The sequence below is a fragment of the Pelodiscus sinensis genome, chromosome 20, assembly GCF_049634645.1.
Source record: "Pelodiscus sinensis isolate JC-2024 chromosome 20, ASM4963464v1, whole genome shotgun sequence".
In the NCBI taxonomy this organism is placed as follows: Eukaryota; Metazoa; Chordata; order Testudines; family Trionychidae; genus Pelodiscus; species Pelodiscus sinensis.
In genome coordinates this window covers 4,876,710-4,901,380 of record NC_134730.1, presented here as the reverse complement: position 1 = coordinate 4,901,380, position 24,671 = coordinate 4,876,710, and the positions used below count along the sequence as shown (strand labels likewise).

Below are 24,671 nucleotides of genomic sequence, written 5' to 3'. Positions count from 1 at the left end.
ATGCTTTGCATAACTGCAGGAACTAGAGGTGCAGGGTGCTGCCATTCAGGGTCCTGGCTATGGCTCAAGCCTGAGCCCCCTTACCTCTATCCAGGCTCCTCTACTAAAGACAGCACTCTCTGCCCCATCTCAGAGGGGTGGGGATACTGGACAGCAGTAAGGGAGCTGGGTATGTGAGGGGTCCATACTAAGCACTATTTTACCATTGCTGCTGCTCCCAGCTTACAAGAAAAATCCCCTTTTTTTCAGGCCACTTTAAGCATCGAATACCCATTGATGGCATAAGGACTTTAGTAGAGTGAAGGCTCCTATTAATGGACAGTGATCAGTGTTCCCTGTAAGCTGTGCGCTTGGGTGGCCACTCAAAAAATATTAAATGCTACTCAGTTGATTACCATAGCACCCACAGCGGCAGCACGTTTCTGTTGGTGGTACACATCCACACATGCCTCAATGCACATAACAAAATTTATTCTGCACATGTTTGAAAACATTAGAAGGGACAGTGGCAGTGATGTTGCCTTCGGAGGAATGGGTCACAACTGACAACAGAGAAAAAGGAGCAACGAGGTTCATGCTAGTGGATGCCAGTGGAGATGAGAGAAGAGATCAGCAGGGGCAGAATTAGGGGGAGATTTGAAGGTCACACTTTTTGGGAACAGTTGAAGGTGGCTGCTCTTTGGCCTGTGGTTCTCTGGGTTTTCACCAAGCTGGGAGGTCAGGCTCACTGAAGAAGGCTTGGCTGGCCTGGCATGTGTCCCGCTAGGGGAAGGGAACAAACTGTAGCGCTGGGGGGAGAGGGTGCTTCAGGCACCACAGTGAGCAAGAGAAGCTCCTGTGCCGCGAGGCCTCGCATAGTGGCAGGAATCCGGTGCCGGGTTTTGCCAGCTCTGGCCGGCAGGCCCCGGTCCAGGAGGAGCCGAGTTTTGTGGGCGGCTCCGGGAGGCAGGGCAGCGGCCCGCCCCTCAGCTGGGAGTCTGGCGAGCCGGGGGAAGCAAACTTCAGAGCGAGCGGAGCTGGGCGAGGAGCCGCCTGCCGGGATGGGCGCCGGGTAGCGGCTCTGCCGGCATCTGCGCTCCGCGGTGGCAGGCTGCCCGGCCGGGCTCCACCATGTAGGGCAGCCCCGCGCATTCCGCCCTCCTGCTGCACCGCGTCTCCCTGGCTCGCCCGGAGCCGAGGGGCTGCCGCGAGAGACCATGCTGAGCGCTCCGGCGCCCGGGCTGCTGCCGCTGCTCCTGGGGCTGCTGCTGGGGGGCCGGGGGGCTCCCGCGCAGTATTCCAGCGACCTGTGCAACTGGAAGGGGAGGTAAGGAGCGAGCCGCGCCGGCGCGGGGGGGGGGGAGCGCTCCAGCGGGCATGTCCCGAGCCCCAGCGGGGCATGTCCCGAGCCCCAGCGGGGCATGTCCCGAGCCCCAGGGGAAGGAGGCCGCCCGAGCTGCCGCGTCTCCCGCCGCTGGATGGATTTCTTGAGGCACTTTTGTTACGTTCCCTGTTCGCTCGGGGGCAGCGCAGTGACCAGCCCAGCAGCCGGGCGGCTCTGCTGTTACATTCCGCGGGGCGGGGGCTTGCACAAAGTTGGCAGCTCCCTGACCGTAGCGGACCTCTCCTCCCTCCCCCGCTCTGTCTCTCTCACCCTCACTCACACTTACACTCACACTCACACACCCACCCTCACACACGCACCCCCACTCACACTTACACTCACACACCCACCCTCACTCACACTTACTCACACTCACACACGCACCCCCACTCACACGCACCCCCACCCACACTCACCCACACACCACACTTACACACTTACACTCACACACCCACCCTCACTCACACTTACTCACACACACACACCCTCACACATGCACCCCCACTCACACTTACACTCACACATACTCACACACCCACCCTCACTCACACTTACTCACACTTACACACGCACCCCCACCCCCACTCTCACACACACACACACTCACGCCGCCACACGCTCTGCCTCATACACACCCTCCCCCTCACGCTCTCTCTCATTCACTCTCATACCCCCTACGCGCTCTCATGCACTCACTGCTCTCACGCTGTCTGTTTCATCTGTGGCAGGATTTCACCCTTTTACTCACACTCGCAGCCCGCGGCTGAAGGAGGGAAACGGGACAAGTTGGTTTCCCGAACATCGCCTTCCCTTTGGCCCATGCCCCTGGGCTCCCCTTCCCAAGCAATTGTTCGCCCCCAGCGCGCCGGCGGAATGCTCCCTGCCCCTCTGCGGTTGCTTAAGAGCAACGAGGCAAGGGCTCGATTTTCGGTCTCGGCTTTGCTCTCTTTGCTGCATTTTGCCCCCATGTAACTTTCTGGTTTCGGTGGCCCGATTCCTGGTTTATTTTATGTCTTCAGGGATTCTCTCGGACCCTGCCACCCCGCCCGTCCTCCCTCTGCCATTCAAGATCAACAGTTTAATACTGAAACTAAAAGGCACGAAGGTCCTGATCAGATACAGTAGCTCCACAAAAGTGACCCCAGTCCCTTTCTCGGTTGCTAGGAGAGCCTCCCTAGTCTGGCGTGAAATAGAGCTAGGGACCCCATCCTTCTTCCATGGACGCCAAGGAAAGGTTTGCTCTTGGGAGAGGGAAGAGGAAGAGTTGTGCCAGATGTATGTGTGCGTGGAGTTTGGATTTGGCTGCAGCAGAAATCTGCCCCCTCTTTTGGTCTCTGGTTTTGCAAGAGGCAGGCGGGTGGGATAGAGAGAGGGGTTAGTTACTCCTGGAATGCTATCGGCATTACCAAAGAAATGTGCCAGGAGGAGGAGGTAACTTAGCAGGCACAGGTAGGGTATTTCAACTGCCCGCGACTCCTTCCACATCTGTGCAACCTAACACCCAAATAACTTGTTTGGTAACTCCTGTCTGTTGACTTCCTACATTAACTTTGGCATTAACTTTGTTGTAATGCAATACACCTGAAAGTCCTTTTTATGATGAAAGTTGACTGTGCTATATATCATACACAGAAAGAAATGTAATTAAGGAATTGTCTGACTCAGATATTTTGTTTTAATTATTGGTGGTTACCTTGTTTTATTCTTCATGTTTATTTCAAAGCACATGGGTAGTTTGTAATAGGATAAAAGTTTTAGGCCCAATTCTACACTGTGGGAAAAATCAGGAATAACTACTACAGTCTAGAATCCGGTTTTTTGCATGTCTCATCAACAGTTTGACCTATCTTCATTCAGATTTCACCCTTTTTACAGAACTCACTGTTTTACCACACTGATATATAAAGCTATTGGATCAGATTTTGATTTTAGTTGCACTGTTGTTGGAGTAACTGCAATGCAGTAGCTCTGGATTTACACCAGTGTCATTTGGGCAGATTCTAGGCCATTGTTCTTTGGCTGCCACAACTATTCTAATCATCCTAGTTGTGAAACCTCTTGAATGCTCAAAGTGTATGTAATAAGTTTAATATGTCTTTATGGTTTTGCAACCTCTTCTACTGTTTGTGAATAAAGATATTTTAGATTATAATCAAAATTGTTACTAAATTAAGAACACACATTTGGTTAAGCCCATTTTTAATGGGAGCATTAGTGCATGCATTTATTACACTAGTTGTATTACACTTGTTTAATCTGAATTTATTAAAACAAAATTTGGTTTAACTTGCAATGGAAGGATATTTTGGAATGGAGAGAGCTCAAAGCAGTGAAATGTGGATGTATATACTCTTGGTCTAGACTGTACAGAGTAATCTGAAAGATGCATACAATTGGCAACTATTTATGCACTTCTGGTGACTCTTGGTGATTTGGTAAAATGTTTAATTATAAATCCAGTTGGGTGTGTGTTTGCAATACGCAATTGATTCAGAACAAAGCCTACAGTTCCTTGTCAATTTCAATAACAAATTCCTAATCTTGCTTTTAGCCCCCTGGTTCTATGGTTTGGGGGCAGAACCTATCATCTCTACTCCACCACCCTGGGTGTTTCAATTTTGCATAAACAAGGCCTAAAGCATAGATGGCAACATCATGGACACACACTGAAAAATCTAGATTTTTTTAAGGTCTCTTTCTCCCCCCTTCCTCTCATCTGAGCTGGTGACCCTCCAACTGACCAGACAGAGCTGAACATGGCTCTGCCCTCAGCCACTTAGTTGTTTGAATGCCAGCCACAGGTTGTAGTTCTGAGAAATTAGTCATTCTTTTCTACTGAGAGTTTGGGGCTGAATTAATTGGTGACCCAAGCTTGGAATTTCCCATTGTCACCAGTCAGCCCCGTTTTTGCTTAGCAAGGAAATGACACCATCCTTGTTGATCCTTCGAATTGCACAAGAGAAGAAGGGCTGACTTCTTAAAAATAGGTGGAACTGCTCATATTGAGCAGTGTACTTGCCATTGCTATATCCAGAGTGCAGATTAATTTGGAACTCAGGGTGAGACTAAGGCAGTTTCATGTAGATTCAAGTTAACCTTTTAGACATTCTGAAAAGAGGTAGTGACTCTAGGGCAGGTACACGTCAATTATAATCCAGTTGTCACCTGACGGGTATGTTGTGCATCATCCACTGGAGGCATAAAAGGTGTTTTGCTTCTTAAGAATCAGTGGATACTGTAACTCTTTTTGACAGGGCAATCAAATCTCATGCTTAAAGGCACAAGCTGTTTGCTCCCTGGGGTCAGGAATGAATTCTTTGTACAAAGTATAGCATTTTGCAATCAATTAGTTGTATTCATAGCTCGTTGTCTACATTAGCTATTTATAAGGTGCCTGTCATCTTGGTGTCTAAGTGCCTTTGGGAGTTCAGCTTTCCTCTGAAGACTAGTTATGGGGTATTGCGAGTTGGTTAATGAAAATTGTCTAGTCTGTATAACTTAGGCAGATTTAAAAAACTTTGCCATGATTTCTTTCAGTTTCTCAGATTTGCCACGGAAAGTTTGCCATAATGCGCTATCTGATTTACTTACACTGCAGGAGTCTTTAGAAAGATCTTTCACTGACTTAAAAGTCCTAATGGAGGATCCCGAGCCCCTGAGGAAATTAGAAACCACTCCATGGTGTGGGTCAATCAGTATTCATACTTACTTTGTTTGTTATAAAGATGTCCCATTTTCTTTGAGTGGAAAGTGCTGCTTTGACCCCACTGAAACCTAACCAGTGTAGCCTTTAACTCAGACTGTGGGCTTGTCTAGAAGAACACTTAGTTTGTGACAAGCTGGGGTATAAATCTGCCCCTGCTGTGTTCTTAAGTGTCTGGATGAAGCTTGCAGCCACACACTAGCAGTTCCCTAGCCTGCTTTGATCTACTCCCATTTCAAAGCTCTGTATTTCAATGTGCACTAGGGAACTGTTAGTGTGCTGCAGCATGCTTTGCAGAGACTGCATGCGGCAGTCTAGTGTGAGGTCGATTTACACCTTGACTTGCCACCAAACAAGTATTTGTTTAGACAAGCCCTAGGAGTAAAGACACCTCCGACCTCTTCCCACTTCCTCCATGGATTGGTTTTGCTACTTTTGGATAAGTCATGTTTCCTCTCAGGACATCTGCTTACTGATCTGTAAAATGGGGATAACATTGCTGTCTCCCATTTTTAAAGAACTTTCAGAGCTACACATGAAGATCATTGTGTAAAAGATAAGTGCTTCTACTACAAGCCTTCTTTCCCACTGCATTCTCATCTTATAAACATTGCCTGTTGCATTGTCATACGCAAGGCTTCCTTTCACAAATGGCAATAGTGGATCTTCAAAGACATGTGGCTTGAGACTTCAGGAAGAGTGAACATCAGATAGAGAAGTGCAGTAGATCAATCTCTGTCTCTTGGGATCTGTAGGAGGAATTATTGTTTATTAAGATCTACTCCTAGAACAAACAGCACAATGTGGGGAGGGAGGAAAAATGCCTCATTCATCAACATAGCCATAAAACAACTGATGTTGTGCAATGTCATATATTTAAAAAAGAAAATAAAAACCTCAAGTTGACTTAAAATAGCTTTTAAGACCTCTGCATTAAGTGCATGTAGGGCGAATATTGCTGGGTGCTGAGAAGTAAAAATGAAACTGAACAAATGTCCAATATGGTGATAAATGGCAGTATTGTGTTCCATTTCATTTGGACTAGCTCTTCAGGTTTGTCTCAAGTTTTGAAATTTGTTCAGTTTGAGTCTTCTATTATAACAGAGCTTGATGTATGCTACAGGTTCCTATATACTAAGAACATCCATGCTGGGTCAGATCAATGGTCCATCTAGAACAGCATCTGGTCCTCAAATAGTAGTCAATTCCAGGTGCTGTAGAACACAAAGTGTTCCACTGTCTGTATTCATTGTATCTGTCTCAGCATCAGTTTGTTGCCCATAGGATATAATTGGCATCATGAGAGAATCTTGGACTACAGTCTCTTTCATTTTGACCTACAGCACAAATATGTATCTTATTTTTGGCCATGCAAAAATTCAGTCTAAATATTGGGATCACTTGCCGCAGCTGCAGTTTTATAGTGTTTGCCCCTCACCTTTCCCCATGTGTTTTAACAGTAGACTTCTAAGTTAAAATTCACCCCTGTGTAGAGGACCAGCACAACAGGTCCTATGCGTTACCTAAGTCTTAGTTTGAGAGTTTATGCAGGATCTGCGTGATGCATAAATCTTCTGCCTACAAGTGAATTTCACTCCCCGCCCGTTACCCCCCACATCACTTTAGGACTCTTTATTTCACTGACGACAAAGAAATAAAAAGCTACCCTCTTCATTTCTGGTATTGGCTGAGAGTCATCACACACAAACCGTATTGAAAAATCAGTTTTTGTGGACAAGATATAAATAGGCAGTCAATATGAGATCTCACTGAAACTTTTGTTTCTTGAGTATGTCAAGTACTACCATGTGTCTGAGGGCAAGAGAATAAAGGTCAGGAACTGGTCGCTCTCCTCCATCCTTTGTGCTCTTGATGTGGCTTTCAAGATTATTCAAAAGCATGTTTGTAGACTGTAGTATTATTAAAACTGAGTTTTTCTGAGCTTCTTTGTGTAACCTCTATCAAGTGGGTTACACTGACATTAACAATAATGAGTCACATCAACTGTAAATGCAAACCATATGTTGGTTTGTTTTTTCCTTTTTTACACATGGCTTCTCGTAACTTGTCTAAATGCTGACAAAGTTTAACTTCATCATTTTTTTCTGTACTTAAATATACCAAAGAATTGGGAAAAATTGGGAACAGAATTTCATGATCCTGATTTATGCCATGTTAAAATGGGTTCTTTGTCTGACTCTGACACAGACTTCCTTTGTGATCCTGGACAAGTCTTTGTGCCTCAGTTTACACACTTATAAAAAAGGAAATGTTGTGAGGCTTAACTACTTATTACAGTATTTGTAAAATACTCTTGAGATGCTACAGCACACTCCGTAAGAGAAATTCACTTTTTTAAAGGTTTCCAAGGAGGAAACTCTACAAGGAAGCTGAAACTCTTAAACAAGCATGGGGGGGGAGGCACAGAGAGAAAGTGATTTGTCCATATCTGCATTAGGTATGTAAGCCCTGGACTATACTAGGGAGTTATTTGGAAGTATTCTCCTCCCCTTTAGGTCGAATTAATTAGTGGAGTGTCCACACTACCAAGCCTGTTGTTTTGAAATAATGGGCTGGTTAGTTCGAAGTCTGTACTCCTGCTTTCCTCAGGGAATAATGCTTATTTCAAAATAGTTATTTTGAAATCGCAGTAGTGTGGACACTCTGCTGCTGCTATTTCGAAATAACTACTCCCCAGACTAATTTGAAGTAATTACCCCTCAGTGCTTCCAGGGGTTCTAAGTTGAGGTAGCACGTCTGCAATAACAGAGCCTGCCTCGGACTAGTTTCAGGGCTCCCCCCGTAGTGGGGCACGCTCTTTTGATTTTGTTATTTAGGGAGTTATTTCAAATTTAGTTAGACATGGCCGAAGAGTTTAACCAGCTAACTAATGAGCTGATGGCTATTGGTTCCTGTAAACTGTTTAACTCTGGTAGGGAGTGTGAAGCCAGCAGCCCCACAGGACAGGTGAGCCCTCTAGCACTCCCTATTCCTACATCCCCAGGTAACCTGTTTAACCGTGTAACCAATAGGACTTTTTATCAGTTACAAGGTTAATATTTTTATACATTTTTTACACCCCTAATCTACATGGCAAGTTAGTGTCAGGGCTCAGTTTAGAACTGACTACCTGTCCAGTTTTTTTACCCACTTCTTTCACGGCATGCTGTATCTTGCAAATCCTTTAGATTTGTGTATGTGTGTGTATGTGTTTTCCAGACTGTGTACTATATCCAGTAATACCAAGGGACTAAACATCAATAGCACATGGGAGATCTCTTTTAGGCTGTCCTGAGTTTTAAGCTTCATTCAGGCAATGGAAGCTCCTCAGATCACACATTTTAGGCTTTGCCAATTAGAAGAGAGATACGAGTCCATTCTTTACTTTTCATTGGACATTAAGGGTACGTCTAAACTACACCCCCTTTCGAAAGAGGGATGTAAACTAGACAGATCGAAATTGCAAATGAAGCCAGGATTTGAATTTCCCTCACTTCATTTGCATAATGGCAGCCGCATGGTCTTTCGACAAAGGGCTTTTCTAAAGTAAAACCGCCATCTAGACGGGGTACTTTAGAAAAAAAGCCCCTTTTTCTAAAGATCCTGTACTCCAATGTAACCAGTTACTGATTGATTGGGATTTTACATCCCTAGTCTTGATCTTGCAAGATGATCTCTATCAGCCACAACAATGGGTCAAGCCCCTTGTGCTCAATCATACTATTAAGAGTTTTGCTGACTTGCCATTTCATTGGGATTATGAACAATGTTTAAATAGTTCTGCTACTCATCTAACTTCCCTCTTCTCTCTATCCCTAGTGGCTTAACTCACGAGTCTCACAAGAAGGATGTTGAGCAGGTCTACCTCCGCTGTTCTGAAGGATCAATAGAATGGATGTATCCCACGGGAGCGCTCATAGTCAATCTGCGACCCAATACATTATCTGCCTCGTACAAACATTTGACTGTTTGCATAAAACCTCTCAAGGACTCCACAGGAGCAAATATTTATTTGGAAAAAACTGGAGAACTGAAACTATTGGTCCGAGATGGGGATCGCAGCCCCAATAAAGTGTATTGCTTTGGCTATGATCAGGGGGGCCTGTTTGTTGAGGCTACCCCTCAACAGGACATTAGCCGGAAAATTACAGGATTCCAATATGAATTGATAAACAAGGGGACAGCGTCTGATTTGCACACAGTTTCTGGTGAGTTTTGAGCAGCTGACTTCATTTTCATACACTGTACTGGTTATGTAACCAAGAGTAAAGTTAATAAGTGGGAACACATCAAGGTTTGAACTTGATCCACTTTGGGGGCATACTCATGTACAATCCTTAATGTGAAGGGTTTGGTGTGAAAGCTAGTCACGTGGATTGAATTCCAAAGAACTGACGCAGGATAACGGAGTGACGTGTTTTTCCCCTCACATCCTTAGACTGTGTCTGCGCTACTGGCGCTGCAGTGGCACAGCTATAGGACTGCTGCTGTTGCTGTAGTGCAGATGCTTTCTACAGTGATGAAAGGGGTTTTTCCATCCCTGTAGTTAACCCATCTCTCTGACTGGCAATGGTTGCAGGACGAATTCTAACCTAGCTGCCTCAACCTCTGGGGTACAGTCAGATTAACTCAGGGGTGTGGGTGTGGGTGTGGGTGTGTGTGTGTGAATTTTTCACACACTGAGCAACATAACGAGGTTGATCTTAATTTTTAAATGCAAGCAGGCCAGCTGCAATGTTAAGCCTGGAATAGCCACAGAAGTTGCATCTAGTTAAAGCCAGTGTGAGTCAGAAAAGAATCAAGCTCCTGTTTATTGCTTAACACTGTTCCCAGCTTTTATTGTTTTAAAAGCCCAGTGAGTGTTTGGAATAGTAAAGAATTGCCTCTGTTTGTTTTCTTTTCTATTTACAGATACTCCTGCTCTGCTGACCTAATTAATCTTTACAGAGACACAAAGTGGCTGAGGTAATATCTTTCATTGACTAACTCCTGTTGGGGAAAGAGAGAAGTTTTCAGGCTTACACAGAGCACTTGAAACTTGTCTCTTTCCCCAACTGAAGTTGGTTCAATAAATAAAAGATACTACTTCACTGACATGGTCTCTCTCCTATCCTAGCATGGAGAGGAAAAGAACAAGTAATTACCTTATTTTAACAAGGGAAAAGGTGCTTCTTCCTCCATTGGAGCTGTACTTGTTGTCTTTGTATTTGCAGGGATTTAATCACAGTGAGATGATGGGGTTCTTTAACACCTTTATAATACTGCTGTGTGCATAGGACCTAGGAGTCAGGCCTGCATTTCTTATCTACCCAGAGCACCCATTGTAGTTCCCTGTCCTCCTAAAACCTATGAGTTGAGATGTGCTCCGTACTATGAGTTGAGATGTGCTCCGTACTATGAGTTGAGATGTGCCCCGTACTCTAGAGGACAACAGATGTAAGTTGTTATTGAACCAAACTAGCCAATTAGCCCGTCATAAGACGGGATTTTCAGGTCTCTCCTCCACGTCGGTCTTCTTTCCTGAGCCTCTGGTCTCTCGTTCCGTCTCTCTCCCTCCTCCTCCTCCTACTGCCTCTCCCTTTCTTTCCCTCAGCTCTCCTCTGCCTCCTGCCTCTCTCTGTGTTTCTCTCTTTTTCTTCTCCTCCCCCTCCTCTCTCTCACTCGGGGGACCGCAGAGCCCAAATGGCCATTTGGACTCCGCACTCCCCGTGCTGCATGGGGGGTGCGGAGCCCAAACGGTTGCTTGCACCGCTTGCTCCCACATGGTGGCCTGGCCGAGCAGCACAGAAGTCAACTGAGCGCCACGGCGGGAGGCGAAAGGGGGCGGGGGATGATGTTCACGGCCAGGGGGCGGGGCCTGGAGCCACTGTCATGCCGCACGTCATCGCCCCGCCCCCCTCTGCCTCCCACCGTGGCACTTGGCTGACTTCTGCACCGCTCAGCGGGGCCGCCGCAGGGGAGCAAGCGGCACAAGTGGCCGTTTGGGTCCTGCGCTCCCCATGCAGCACGGGCCGCCCAGAGGGAACAGCCAGCATTTCGGCATTACAGACTCTCAGACACTGGGCTACTATATATATGATGAGGGAGTAAATTCCGATATTAAGATCTCCATGGGGAATACCCTGCCAGTAGCCTTTCCTCTTTTAAAGTGATTTCAGCTATGGCAGTGAAGGAAAAGAATGGTGTCTCATCACCTGTCAGGTCTCAAGTCATTTAGGGTTTTTCAAGTTAAAACTCAAACTTACTCACTCCTGAGAGTAACCGGCAGCCAGAACATATGATTGTGAGGCACTGGAATCATATGATCCCAGTGAAGGACACCAAGTAATAAATGGTGGCATTCTGATTACCTTCCATGTTTCTTAGATTGCATATATAATTTATTTCCACAGTGATTTTATGACAAATAACATTTTTTAAAACTCTCTGAGGAAAGACTCCTGCTTTCCTTTTGTGTGCAAATAGTTTATATACTGCCAGCTAATTCTAGTATTTGTCAGTTCAGATATCATATCTCCAAATACTAGCTGTTAGTTTATGACTATTCATGATGTGGTGAATTGTTAGCTTAGGTTAGGGATATAGTAGTTTGTAACTCTTGCAACACCGATAATAACTGATAGGTGGCGCATTTGCCATTAAAACCAATAGTTAAAAATCATTAATAAAATTGTGTTATTTCATTATCCTACTTGTGCAATGTTATAGCTGGATGTCTAGGATTCATTGTGTCTACAGAGAATTATCTACTGAGTCTTGCTTGCTAAAACTGATACAAATGAAGTCACTTAAATATACACAGAGGAGCTGTTTCCATTAAGATCACTTCTGCAAAGACTGATATACTGAAAACAGCATATGTTAACTGCATAGTAATATTCCCCTGTGAAAAATATTAACTCTAAATAGTCTTTATTGGGAGTGTGGGAAATATTATCAAAGTTGTAACAATCTGCTCCATATATTTTATGCTTTTAAGAGATTTTGCTTCTTTCTTTTTCTTTCTTTCTTTCTTTTTCTTTCTAAGGCTAATTTTTTCTTCTAGGAAGATTAGAGCATGAGAAATAATTGCCTTGATCTTGCCATTTACAATTCACTAGCAGACTGACTTTTTTTTTTGAGAAATTAGCTATGCTAGTGCTATTAGTTTTTAATAAAATATATTTATTTAAAATCTTGGAGATATTTTGGAAGTGGGAGTAGATCACATCTTGAGCTTTCCAAAAGCCAAACTGTTGATTCTATGTCATCATATTCCTTTCCTTTGATAAGGATATCAAGTCACTTTTTCTAAGACTATTGCATCTTTAATTGTTGTTAAGGATGTGAATGGTTAACCAGTTAGCAGGTAGGCCTCACCTTTATGGGTGAGGCGTACCAGTTCTGGCTAACCAGTAGGGCTGGAGCAGCTTTCTGCCCTGTGGCTTGCAGTGGCAGGGGCTGGTGGGACGCTCCAGCCCAGTGAGACTGTAGCACGCCTGCCCCCTCTAATCAGTTAACCAATTAAACAATATTTAATCGGTTAACTTATAAAATGAGATTTTTAGATCTCTAATAGTTATAACCACTGGGGGAATTCCAGTGCTGTTTTCCAGAATGATCTGAGATGTGTTTTAGGTCATGTCTACACTTACAGGCCTACAGTGGCACAGATGTACCAAATCATAAGATAATTTGTGTAGATGTCTTAAGCTCAACCAGTTCAGGAAGTGATGGTAGGTGTGTTGGTGGGAGAGCATCTCCCGCGGACATAGCACTGTGTACACAAATGCTTATCCTGGCCAAACTAATGACACAATGGGGGTGGTTTTCGTGTAGACATAGCCTATGTATGTGCATGCATCAAGCCATAAAGTGTCTGTTTTGAGAGAACTTTCTCCGTGGGTGCTAATCCTGCAACAAAATCTTCAGATCAAACTCCAGGGATTTTCAAGTTATATTCTAAATTATCTGGTTTTGGAAGCCGTAGTTCCTGAAGGCATTCTCTTCATATGCTTTCACCATGTGATTTCTGCCAACAGTCAAATGAACCTGATTTAAATTCTGTAAATACGTATATGTCTGGGGGGAGCTGCAAAACAAGAAGCTGCATATACCTACAATAGATCTGTCAAGATGTCTTGCTCATTTTATTGCAAATGACTTCCTTTGCAATTGCCTATTAGGTTTCTGCTTGTCTGGAAGATAAGTTTACAGTCAGTTGCTTTCTCAACTACTATTTCTTCTACTGAGAAAAAAGCCCCAACCAAGGCAAACCTTTACCATGCATACGCTGAAAGCCTGATCTGAGGGCACGTTTCTAGCCAATGGGACTGTTTGTTACTTTAGCATATGCTAGGATTCTGACTATGATTCTTGCAAATGGAATAGTAAACCTGATCTTCTGCTAGTCACAGTCTGGCAGAGTTTAACGCAGGTGGAAGCATCTACTTGAAGAGATGCCTGCGATTAGAGTTACTGCTGCAGATCAAAGTTGAGATGCGCTATCAGAAATGTAAAGAAATATTTTCCCATTTCCTGGACCTAGCCAGTACTGCTAATCTTGCACTTTCCAGTGCTCTAAACTAAGCAGTGTATTTTAAAACACAAAGAACAAAATAACAACATGAAACGAGTTAAATGACAAATACTTGACCACAGTTATCTTGAACTTTTCCATTCCTCAAACTAGAATATTTAATGCAATCAGGTAGTCTAAAATCTGGCATCTGAGCTCTGATGAAAGTGTACAAGTCATCTGTTTAATGCTTCTGGTGACCTACTGTGCCTCCCAGAATTCTGACATTGCAGGGTGCATCAGTAAATCAGCACTTCTTGGCAGGATGTCTGTGATTTAATTAGAGGATCCAGAGTTTTATTAGTTTACAGTCATTCTTTCTCATTTAATTGGAATTCAGCAAATAATGTAGGGAAAAACGCAGATTCTGGACAGGCTTCTTAATCTTCTTAGAGCAGTCAAAAAACTTTGTGCTTTAAGATTTCCTAAATCTCTTGGTTCAGCCCTTTCCTTGGCTGCAAATCTGCATAGCTTCATTCATCATATTTTCTAAGGTTGCTGAAGAGAGTCCGAGTTGTAATCCAGATTAGTCATTCAGTACAGGATGATTTATAGCATAGAGTTTATTGTTTTAGTGATTTTTATTCATGTGACCACTTGCAAAAATACTTTTTTTCCATTAGTTAAAAGAACTACGGTAACACACAAGAAGGCAAATGCATTCATTGTGTAACTCCACCCGACTGGAGTGCATTTGTGCCAAGGATGAATTTGGGCTCACATTTCTTGTGAGGAAAACAGGTTTTCCAAGATTGACTCCTCCAGGTTTCTTATTTAGCATAGACTGCACTTTTAGTCAGTCTTCTTAAACAGAGCATCCCACAATTGTCTGTAATATGTGGATGCAATCTACAGAAACTAGTGCTATGCTCCAGTTTATCTTGAGAGGCCAGTTTAGATCAGGCTTGATCATTACCCACTGGGAGTGTCTCTTCAGGTTGTACCTAATTGGCTGTTTTTATGCAAGTTAGCAATCTGCAAGACCGGTTATGTTGGCCTTTGGGTGATGTTTAAAGTTTGGCAACCTTAATTTCATGCATTATCCTCCAGATACACAAAGTAGTTGCTGAGTTTATTGCTGATTCTCTGGTCAAAAAGGGGCAGATGTATTGTTGTGTGCATTTTTGCTTACTAGTGCTTGGCCTCTAATATCATCAATTCTAATATCATCAATTCACAGACACTTACCTTCCTTCCTTTCCTCCCCCCCCCCCCCCGTATCCCCCTCCTGTTCTGAAATGTGATTTGTCCTTTTCATATGTGTTCATTTTTTTTAATTGTATCCTTTGGTATATATGGTTGTGACTATTTTCTTCCACTATTTGATCTGAGGAAGTGGGTCTGGCCCACAAAAGCTCATCATCTAATAAACCATCTTGTTAGTCTTTAAAGTGCTACATTGTCCTGCATTTTGCTTTGGCCATCAAGCAGCATTGCTACCTTGAGCCCCTAGATACACTGGTTGGACTCTGACTTTTCATCCATTTTAGACTGATCCAAAGCTCAGTTGAGTCAATGGGAGTCCCTCCATTAATTTCAGCGGGCTTTGACCCCATGTTCTTAGAAGGTTTGTTGCTCAACTTCAGAATTGATGTCCTGCGATGTTCTGACCAGTGGCCTTTGAGAGGCCAGAGTAATCTCTGCTTGTGCTAAGTGAGATTCTTGTAATGTTTCCATTTACACCAATAGCCACAGGCTTTTCTGGGCGGCTGCTCCACCCTCGCTCTGCTTTGAGGCCCTGACCCCACTCTTCAACTTCCCTGGAGCAGAGGTGGCCTGGATCTGATTCCCCAGGGTTAGCCTCTGGTGGGCCACCGCCTCTCTGCTTACCTGCACCGCCTCAGTCCTGGTACGTGCCGCTCCTATTGCCTGAGGATCGCCGTTCCCGGCTAATGGGGATTGTGGGGAGCAGCACCGATTGGGACACTGGTTCCCGCAGCTCCCATTGGCCGGAAACACTGATCGCAACAGGAGCTGCAAGCTCCCAGACTGGCGGAGAGGCAGGTAAATACAGCAGTGGTGGCCTGCTGGGAACTAACCCTAGTGAACTGCCACCATCTTATTGCCCACCTCTGCTCTGGAGCCTCACCCCTACTCTGTCCCCTCCAGCGCCTCCTGCCTGCTGTCAAACAGCTGGTCAGAGGGGGCCGCTGGGTGCTGAGTGTCTACTTTTTTTTAAATCCATGTGTGCTTCAGCCCCAGATATCCATGGAGATGGTGCCTGTGTAGCTAGGATAAAATACACAGACCTTGTCTCCATTGGAAAGGATTTTCCAGTGTAGCTATACTGAGAGAGGCTTCTAATGGAGAGACAGTTTCCACCAGTCACAGGACTTTTGTGACTATTATAACTACCTCTACATTAGGGCTTTCACTGGTACAGCTGGGTCAGCGAGGCAGGGTTTTTTCCCCCTCCACACTCCCAACTGACATAACTATGCTGGCCAGTGTTTTTCAGTGTAGGTCAAAACTAAATTTCCTACCATAAGAACACGCAGCATTTATTGGTAAAAGCGTGGAGGTCTATTTAGGACATTTTAATAGGACTTTAACAGGGCTCAAAAATTAGCTAGATAATTCATGGAGGTTAGATCCATCAGTGGCGATTGGCCAAGATGGGTAGGGATGGTTTCCCTGGCCTCTGTTTGTCTGGAGATGGATGACAGGGGAGGGATTATGTGATGATTTCCTCTTCTGTTCGCTTCCTCTGGGGCATCTGGCATTGGCCACTGTTAGCAAACAGGACACTGGGCTAGATGGACCTTTGGCTGGTCGTATGTTCATTTCACTTCTCAGGATTTAGTAAATAATCCTAAGTAAGAAATTACAGTGATAAAACTTTGGATTGGGGGGGAAGGGAGAATTAGTTTTTCAGCTTAAACAATGTTGCTGCTGCTGAGTCAGGGCCATGTTTAGATTCACTTACTTATGTTGAGAAGCATCTAATGTAAACTATTGGTATCTAGCCCAATGTCAGTTGTATAGTCCAATTTGCATAAGGGAAGTGCTCACCAATTCACATTACACAAGAATCAATAAATAAATGGGCAGTAGGTTTAAAACAAACAGAAGGAAGTACTTCACAAAGCACATTCTCAACCTGGAGGACTCATTGCCACAAGATGTTGTGATGGCCAGTAGAATAACTGGGTTCAAAAAAGAACTAGTTAAACTCATGGAGGATGGTTCCATCAATGGCCATTAGCCAAAACAGACAGTGACACAATCTCATGCTCTGGGATTCGTAAGCCTCTAGCTGCCAGATGGACAACTTGGGATGGGTGATTCAGTAATTGCCGTGTTCTGTTCATTCTTTCTGAAGCATCTGGAAATGGCCATAGTTGGAAGACAGGAGATGTGGCTAGACAGACAGTTGGCTGGAACCCGTCTGATCACTGTGTGTGTGGTGGTCTTGTAACTTGATTGCTGAAGTTCACTAAAAATACTTCATGTGAATTGCTCGTTGCTAGCAAAGTCAAACTTTCACAGAAATGTCCCTTTATCTTGGTGACATCTATCCTTGAAGGTTCTGCTGCCCATTTTATGAGTTTCCCTTATTAATGCCAAGTAGTTAGGAGAGAATGTTTATGGATATGAGGTGCAACACTCAAATGTAAAGTAATAATAATGGGGTAAATCCAGTTTTCTAGTTGAGAACAATATCCAGCTACTTCTTGTAAGCTGTTAATTCACTGGCTTGAGTTGGTAGAAAGGGTTGGTACGGTGCAAATATTTAGTAGCTTTCTGACTCCCAGTCAGCACACTGTAATGGGTACAACCACTAGAAGTGGGTCAGCTGTCCATCCCAGCATTATTCAAATGCTAGTATCCTTCACTTGTCATCCTAATGCCTATGCAGCACCCTACTCTGGTCTACATTTGAGAACAACGGTGCTTTCTGCCTGTTGGGCTTGTGGTGTTGCTGATTCTCATCCTCTAAAAAGGCAAGTGCATTATGCATCATTCAGTGCTTAGCAGTTGGCTGTGCAGCAACATTGTTTTTTTGGGCATTAATCCTGCAAAGACCTAGGGATGTAAGTAACGTTAGGTTGGGATTTCTCATGTGTACTGGAGTTTGTGGGATCAGAGAATTGGTGCTGCATTACTTCCCCATCCACAATGTGTGTGCTCACAGACTGTACTGGCAGAAGAGGAGATGGAAATGAGAGAAGGGCTCTCAGAGAACTTTTATCTGAAAGCTCAGTGATTTGTGCATTTTATAGGTTCTGTCTTCTGAGTCACTGTCATCAGAGAACCACTAGTGAGGAAGCTCTTTATTTCCCAGTGAACGTCAGACACCTATAAAGCTGCCATAATAGGTTCAATAGAAACATGCTCTGAAATTCAGTATGTTAGCAACCAAATCCTTTGGTGCTATTTCCCAGCTCTCCTCACAGGACTAATTCCAGTGAGGAATCATTTACATGTGAAAGCATTCACTACTGTAAACCAGTAATTCCATGTATTACATCTTCTTTCTTAGAATCATCTGCTTGTCAGATCTGTTAACTTTTACTCAGTGACCCTCAATAGAAGCATTCAAAACAGTTCTTTGGGATTTTGGCCATGTCGAGGCTAGTGAGCTTCCAGGAGCACAGCTGTACGGGTGCAGCGGTGCCGCTGTAGGATCACTCGTGTAGTCATTCTGTGCCAGCAGGTGAGAGAGCTCTCATCGACCGAATAAAGCCACCTCAATGAGTGGTGCTAATTGTGTCAGCTGGAGAAATTCTCTTGCTGGAATAGTGCTGTGCACATGACCACTTGTGACAGTGAATTTTATGTCGCTGAGGGGTGTGGTTTTCACACACTTGAGCAACCTAAGTTTTGCTGTCATAAGTAGTAATGCAGAGGTGGCCTCAGTTTTGCCAGGAAAAAAAGAGCCACTTGATGTGGTCCATTTGCTTGTGTACAGAGCAATGGAAGGTGTTTTATAGCATGTCACCAGTCAGTATTAATTTGCTGATTGCACAATAGGTTTCAAACAAATAAAGCTGCATTTCTAGCCTAACAAAGGCTACACCCAGAAACAATTGCTTGTGAGTGAGCTGCCTCCAGCTATGAGGCTTCTGAGTCAGATTTTCAGATAAGGTAATAGGTTGTTGTTAGGAAAACAAAATTGTGCCTTCTTCTCTTTGCTCCTCCCCTTCACAGACATACTCGTAAATAAAGCTTGTTTTTGCTACCTGTGCCCAAAAGATGATGAGATCCAGCCTGATGCAAATTAATGGCTAAAGAATAAAGCAAAATCCAATATCATGTGCTTTAAGGCATCAAAAATTGAAAGATGGAGGATTTAGTGAGCTGCAGTGAAGCTGATGTTATTGGTAAGCACCTAGGTTGGCTTGATTGGTTATTTGTAAAGTACATGCTTACCTAGCAGGGAAGCTACAATAGGATTAGATCTGAGAAGCCAGAAATCTGTTTGAATCATTCATGTGAATCATTCATGTGACTCTGGAAATTGGAGCCAAATAGGCAGTAATTGGCAGAGATGGCAAGGTTGAATGCCCAGATTGTAGGGTTTCTCCCTTAACCTTAGTGTGAGGAGAGTGACTCCCTGATAAGAGCTGTTCTCTCCCATAGTGTGGTAATATATAGTTTTACATTATTTACACTGGAGGGGGAGAAGGAAGCCTTGCAGGGCTTGAGTGAAAGGTAAAGAATGCAACTTTGCTTGTACCAAAACTTAAACCTTTAAATCCTGTGGGAGACCCCAGGTTTCAAAAAGGACTTTTGTGTCACACTGTTTATAAATAAAGTCTAGTGTAATGCTTCACCACATTACCCGTCTTCAATTTCCTTAGGTAATATAGGAGACCAAATTCTCTTTCTCCTTTACACCATGTATTCAAAGTGCAGTATACAGCTGTGGCTACCCTTTGATGTTGCTAGCACAATACATTCTGCTCCTTCAGGGAGTGGAGGAGGTGGCAGTGGAGTTGTAATGATAAATACGCAGCTGCAGGGGAGAGGGTAAAAGAAAATAGCTTATTTTGGCTAGACTCATCTGAATGCACTTATTTCTCAGCTCAGTGGGCAGTCAAAACCAATAAGCCATCAGGTGTACTATCCTGACAGCTGGGGTTCTGTTGACTCTGACCCTTATGTATAGCAGAAGATAGCCCCACAAACAGATTTGCCATCCAGCAGAGTTGCTTGGCAGTCTTTAATAATGCTCCTTGCTTGTTCTGCAAAACTGCTTAGTTTGCTAATTCCTGAGGCTGTTCTCAAGAATAGGACTGGTGATGAGGGGAAAAGGGAAACAGCACCCCCCTCTCTGGAAGGAACTCTGTTACTACTGAAATAAGGGCCAGGTTTTATATGTGGGGCCCTAATTTTAATAAATTGCAGTACAGTATAGAAAACCTCTTGAGCTTTAATCGGCTACATTATTTTCAGAAAACACCACATATACAGTGTAATATAGCATGAATAATTAGAGTATATATATATATATATATATATATAGCCTGACTTTGACTGCTTTAAACCTTCCAGGGTTGCAACCTTCCTTGTGCAGTCTGAATGTAAACTCATCCAAATCAGACTGATAACAGTTTTTAGTCATTTTGCCCAGGTATAAATGCCTACAATAGGTGCAAGATAGTGTGGAATGTCTAGTCCATGTGGCACAGAAGCATGGGCTTACTTCAAAGAAAAATCCTCTGTGGTTGTTTCTAGGACGTAAATCTGTCAAGCCTTGCAAACAAAAATGAGCATGTAACTGTGTGTTTAAAAAAAAAAAAAGTCCATTAAAACCATGTTTCCAGAAAATGTCTTAAAAGTTAGATTTTTTTTTTAATTCCATACACAGACCCTAGAGTTCTCCCCCCAAAAAGACAAAATCCACTGCTAGAAACAGGACTAAAAGGGTTCTTAAGCCATTTTTTTAAAATTATTATTAAAGACTCACTTAATCTTTGATCTTTCACGACCTCACTTTCAGGTTGAACTTTAACCAGCTTCTTGTCAATTTAATTTCATACCACTTGGGGGATGGGAAGCAGGAGGGTGGTTGAAAAATTTCTGGCGAGGGTCCAAAATGCGATAACAGGTTGTTATGCTGATAGCAGAGAGCAATGGGAAGATTCTGAAACTAAAGCAGAGCATCTGATTTACTGTACACACTTGAACCTCCATACTCTGGCAATCCCTAATCCGTGGGATGGAGGAGGATGTGGCCCCGCGCCCTACCGCTCCCTTGCGCCTCCACAGCTGGGGGATGGCAGCACGCAGAGCTGCTTGCCCTGAGGCTTTTCTCCACTGTTCCCATAGCAGCCGGGGGGCAATGCCTGGGAGCAGCGCAGGGCATGGAACCATATGTGGCCCCTAGAGCAGGGTGGCAGGTAAACCACCCCAGCCCCTCCCCTGCTCTCCCAGACTCTGAAGTGCCCTTCCGGGCCCAGCAAAATCTTTAATCTGGTGGACCCAATTTCCCAGGATTCAAGGGTAGTTCCAGTAATGGAGGAACAAGAAATGAGCGACCTATTATATCTGCCAGCATAAGCATAGCTCCGACGGCATAGGCCCTAGTGTAGATGCAGCCTGTGCTGCCAGATGGAGATTTTCTGTTGCTGTAGGAACACCCCCCACCTCGAACAGCGTTAGCAAACGCCTTTTCCATTGACATGCTTGCATGCTGGGGATACGGTTATCGTAGTCAGAGCGGGTGTGTTTTTTCACACTCCTGACGGCTGTAGCTATGCCAATATACCTTGTGGCTGTGTCTACATTGGCACCCCTTTCCGGAAAAGGGATGCTAATGTAGACTTTGGAATAGGCAAATCCGGGGGGGATTTAAATATCCCCCACGGCATTTGCATTAACATGGCTGCCGCTTTTTTCCGGCTTGGGGAAAAGCCGGAGAAAAGCGCCAGTCTAGACGTGATTCTCCGGAAAATAAAGCCTTTTCCGGAGGATTTCTTATTCCTACTTTCAAGTAGGAATACGAGATCCTCCGGAAAAGGCTTTATTTTCTGGAGAATCACGTCTAGACTGGCGCTTTTCTCCGGCTTATCTCCAAGCCGGAAAAAAGCGGCAGCAATGTTAATGCAAATACCGCGGGGGATATTTAAATCCCCCCCGGATTTGCCTATTCCAAAGTCTACATTAGCATCCCTTTTCTGGAAGGGATGCCAGTGTAGACACAGCCTGTAAGTACAGCCTGACTCTTCGTCATGCCCTGACGACTTCAGATTAACATCCCTATGTGAGGATTCCTTTATCTTTCGAACCGAAACCATTCAAAAAACTATTTTACACATCATTGTATGTTCCCCTCAGCCTGTAGTTAGCACATCACTCAGGGAAACTGAAACTCATTGCCACTACTAAGCAACTTCCTGATGAGTAGGTGTTGGGAGGGAAGTAACTGTCATCAATTTCTGTTGAATTTAATCTTATTTTAAAGTAAGTTTTCCAGCCCTTCTGATGGCAGTGAATGTGAACCTATTCAGAGCTGTCTTCCTGGGTCTGCAGACTCACGCCTCCAAGGCCTCTGATACTGACTGTGGCTATTTTACGCAATATGGGAGAGCAAAGTTCACTGTTGCTGTTCAGAAATCTGTAGACAGGGCAAGATTCATGTCCATAGCATACTGCTGCTCATGCAGCTAGAACAATTTGTGTAGTAGTGGTGCTGAGAGCCATGGAACCAAACTGTACATTTGGTATATGCCCCGGGGTGGGCAATAATTTTTTAAAGGGTGGGCACTCCCAAGATTTTGGTAAGTGGTCAAGGGCCACATTCTATGCAGAGAGGGAAAGGTCTGAGACAGTGGATGGGTTGTAGAAAGGTGCTTGGGACAGAGAACTGCAGTACAGGAGGGGTTATGGGGTCTGAGAGCGAATTTGGGTGAAGGAGATTATTATCTGGGGCATGGTCCAGCAGGGGGTATAGGTGCAGAAGAGGATTCTGGCCTGGAGGAGGGGTGTAGGAGGGTGTGCAGGGACTAGGAGGGTATATCTACACTAGCCCCCTAGTTTGAACTAGGGAGGCTAATGTAGGCATTTGAAGTTGCAAATGAAGCCCGGGATTTAAATATCCTGTGCTTGATTTGCATCTTCCTGACCAGTTGCCATTTTTTGAAATTTACAAGTCTGGACTAACTGCCCGTGTCTACATGTGGCAGGGACCCGGTAGTTCGAATTAAAGCCCTAGTTCGAACTACCTGTTATTCCCCCTGGTTAGGTTAGTCCGGACATGTACATTTCAAAAATGGCGACCAGCCAGGAAGATGCAAATCAAATGTGGGATATTTAAATCCCGGGCTTCATTTGCAACTTCTAATGTCTACATTAGCCTCCCTAGTTCGAACTAGGGGGCTACCATCGACATAACCAGAGAGACTTGTGACCTGGAGGAGGTGGGGAGAGGGGATACAAGGATTTGGGTGGTGACCTGTGGCAGGAAGTTGGGAGGGGAGGGGAAAGAAACAGGGTGAGGTGCCAGAGGTAGACTCTGGCTGGGAGGCACTTACCTAGGTGGCTCCCAGCCAGCAGCCCTGTAGGAACCTGAGACAGGCTCCATGCCTGTGTGCTTGGCTGGCTGCTCCATGTGGCTCTGCTCCAGCTAGGGTTGCCTGGTGTCCGTTATTCACCCGGACAGTCCGGTATTTTCACTTCCTGTCTGGTAAAAAATTCAGAGAATACCGGACAGCTGAGACGTTCAGTATTTTCTGAATTTTTCCCCGGCCAGGAGGTGAAAATGCTGGGCACCTGGCAACCCTACAAACACTCAGCACCCAGCCTCCCTCCTCCCCGACCCCCCTTGGTCCCCAACACACCCAGCCCCCACGCTTACCTGGTTCTGCAAGGCTGCCAGCCAAAAGACCCAGGGGAAGCAATGGTGTTAAAGGGGACATGCTGTTTTCATGTTGTTTTATTTTTTTTGGCTTAAGTCTTGGAGTCGTCTTTTTTTTTTCTTCTTCTTCTTCTTTTTGCTCAACAACTTTGATCTCTCTCCCTCCCCACCCCGCCAAACAGGATTTTTTTGGGCGGGGGGGAGGTATTTGGTATTTTTGTTTGAACTGTCTGGCAACCCTAGCTCCAGCATGGGAAGGGAGGGAGGAAGCTTTGCCTCTGAGAATTTCTCAGTGCCTATTGGCTGGAAACTGGCCCATTGGAGCTGAGGGATATTGCTGGGGGCAGGGACATTGCGCAAAGCCTCCCCGTCTCTCCCCAGTGTGCTGAATAATTAGCAGCCGCTATAAGGGTACTGGATCCGGCCCACTAGGTGTCTGTTGCCCACCCCTGTCATAGACATCACTTCAAGCGAAGGCCCTGCTCCCATGGTTCCAGCACCTCTGCTGCTGCAGGACTCTTAGTGGAGTTTGTTATAGGAAAGGAGAAATGGAATAGTATCCAGTTTTTCCTGAGTGGAATATTCCTTTTCCAGCATCTAAAAGATTGGGGAACTTCAAATTGTTCGATGCTTAGCTTGCCAGAGCCTGATCTGAAAGATGGAATTGCTCATTGGAGTCCTAGGGTAACACTGTAGAAGTGCCAGCATCTTTCGGCTGGAAGGATAGCTGGGCTACTCAGCAGGACGCTGCCTGTGGATCTTCCAGGTGGAGGGGGGCACCTCCTCCCCCTTTCTTTTGTTGTAGACCTCGGCCGGGCAAATCTTTTGAGCAGCTAAAGCTACAAGCCTTGTCCATTTAATTGGTAGAGGTCTGGGCTGCTCTAGGTCACTTATGCAGAGATGCTTTGGCAAGCAGCTGCTAGGCACAGGGGAGTGGAGAGGCATGAACTGTGGGATAAACAAACACATGGTTGTTTATGGCTTCATATCAGAGTCTTGTGTACATACAGATGCCGCAGTTCCCACCACTTCAGTTCACTTTTTAATTGAGTTGCGGGGAAGAGAAGCAGGGAAATAGCTGTTCCAGATTTGCCTCTGCAGCAGAATGAAACAAAAATAGTGTCAGTTTTATGGATAAAGCTGCTGCAAAGTCCTGCCCTCTGGGGTAGGAACAGTTCAAGGGATTTAGCTAAAAATTGTCTGCTCAAGTGACTTTTAAGCACAGAGAAATTGTCCTTGTGTGCAG

General features: G+C 44.7%; 1 protein-coding gene across 1 annotated transcript in view; it reads left to right on the top strand.

Moving 5' to 3' along the window:
• The first annotated feature begins 972 nt into the window (after positions 1-972).
• The window catches only part of METRNL (meteorin like, glial cell differentiation regulator), a 37,166-nt gene continuing 13,467 nt past the window's right edge, over positions 973-24,671 (top strand). Inside the window, exons 1-2 of the mRNA XM_006118705.4 lie at positions 973-1,306; positions 8,886-9,274. Coding sequence (XP_006118767.2) covers positions 1,197-1,306; positions 8,886-9,274 — 499 coding nt within the window. The 5' untranslated portion in view covers positions 973-1,196. The remainder of the gene's footprint in view (positions 1,307-8,885; positions 9,275-24,671) is intronic.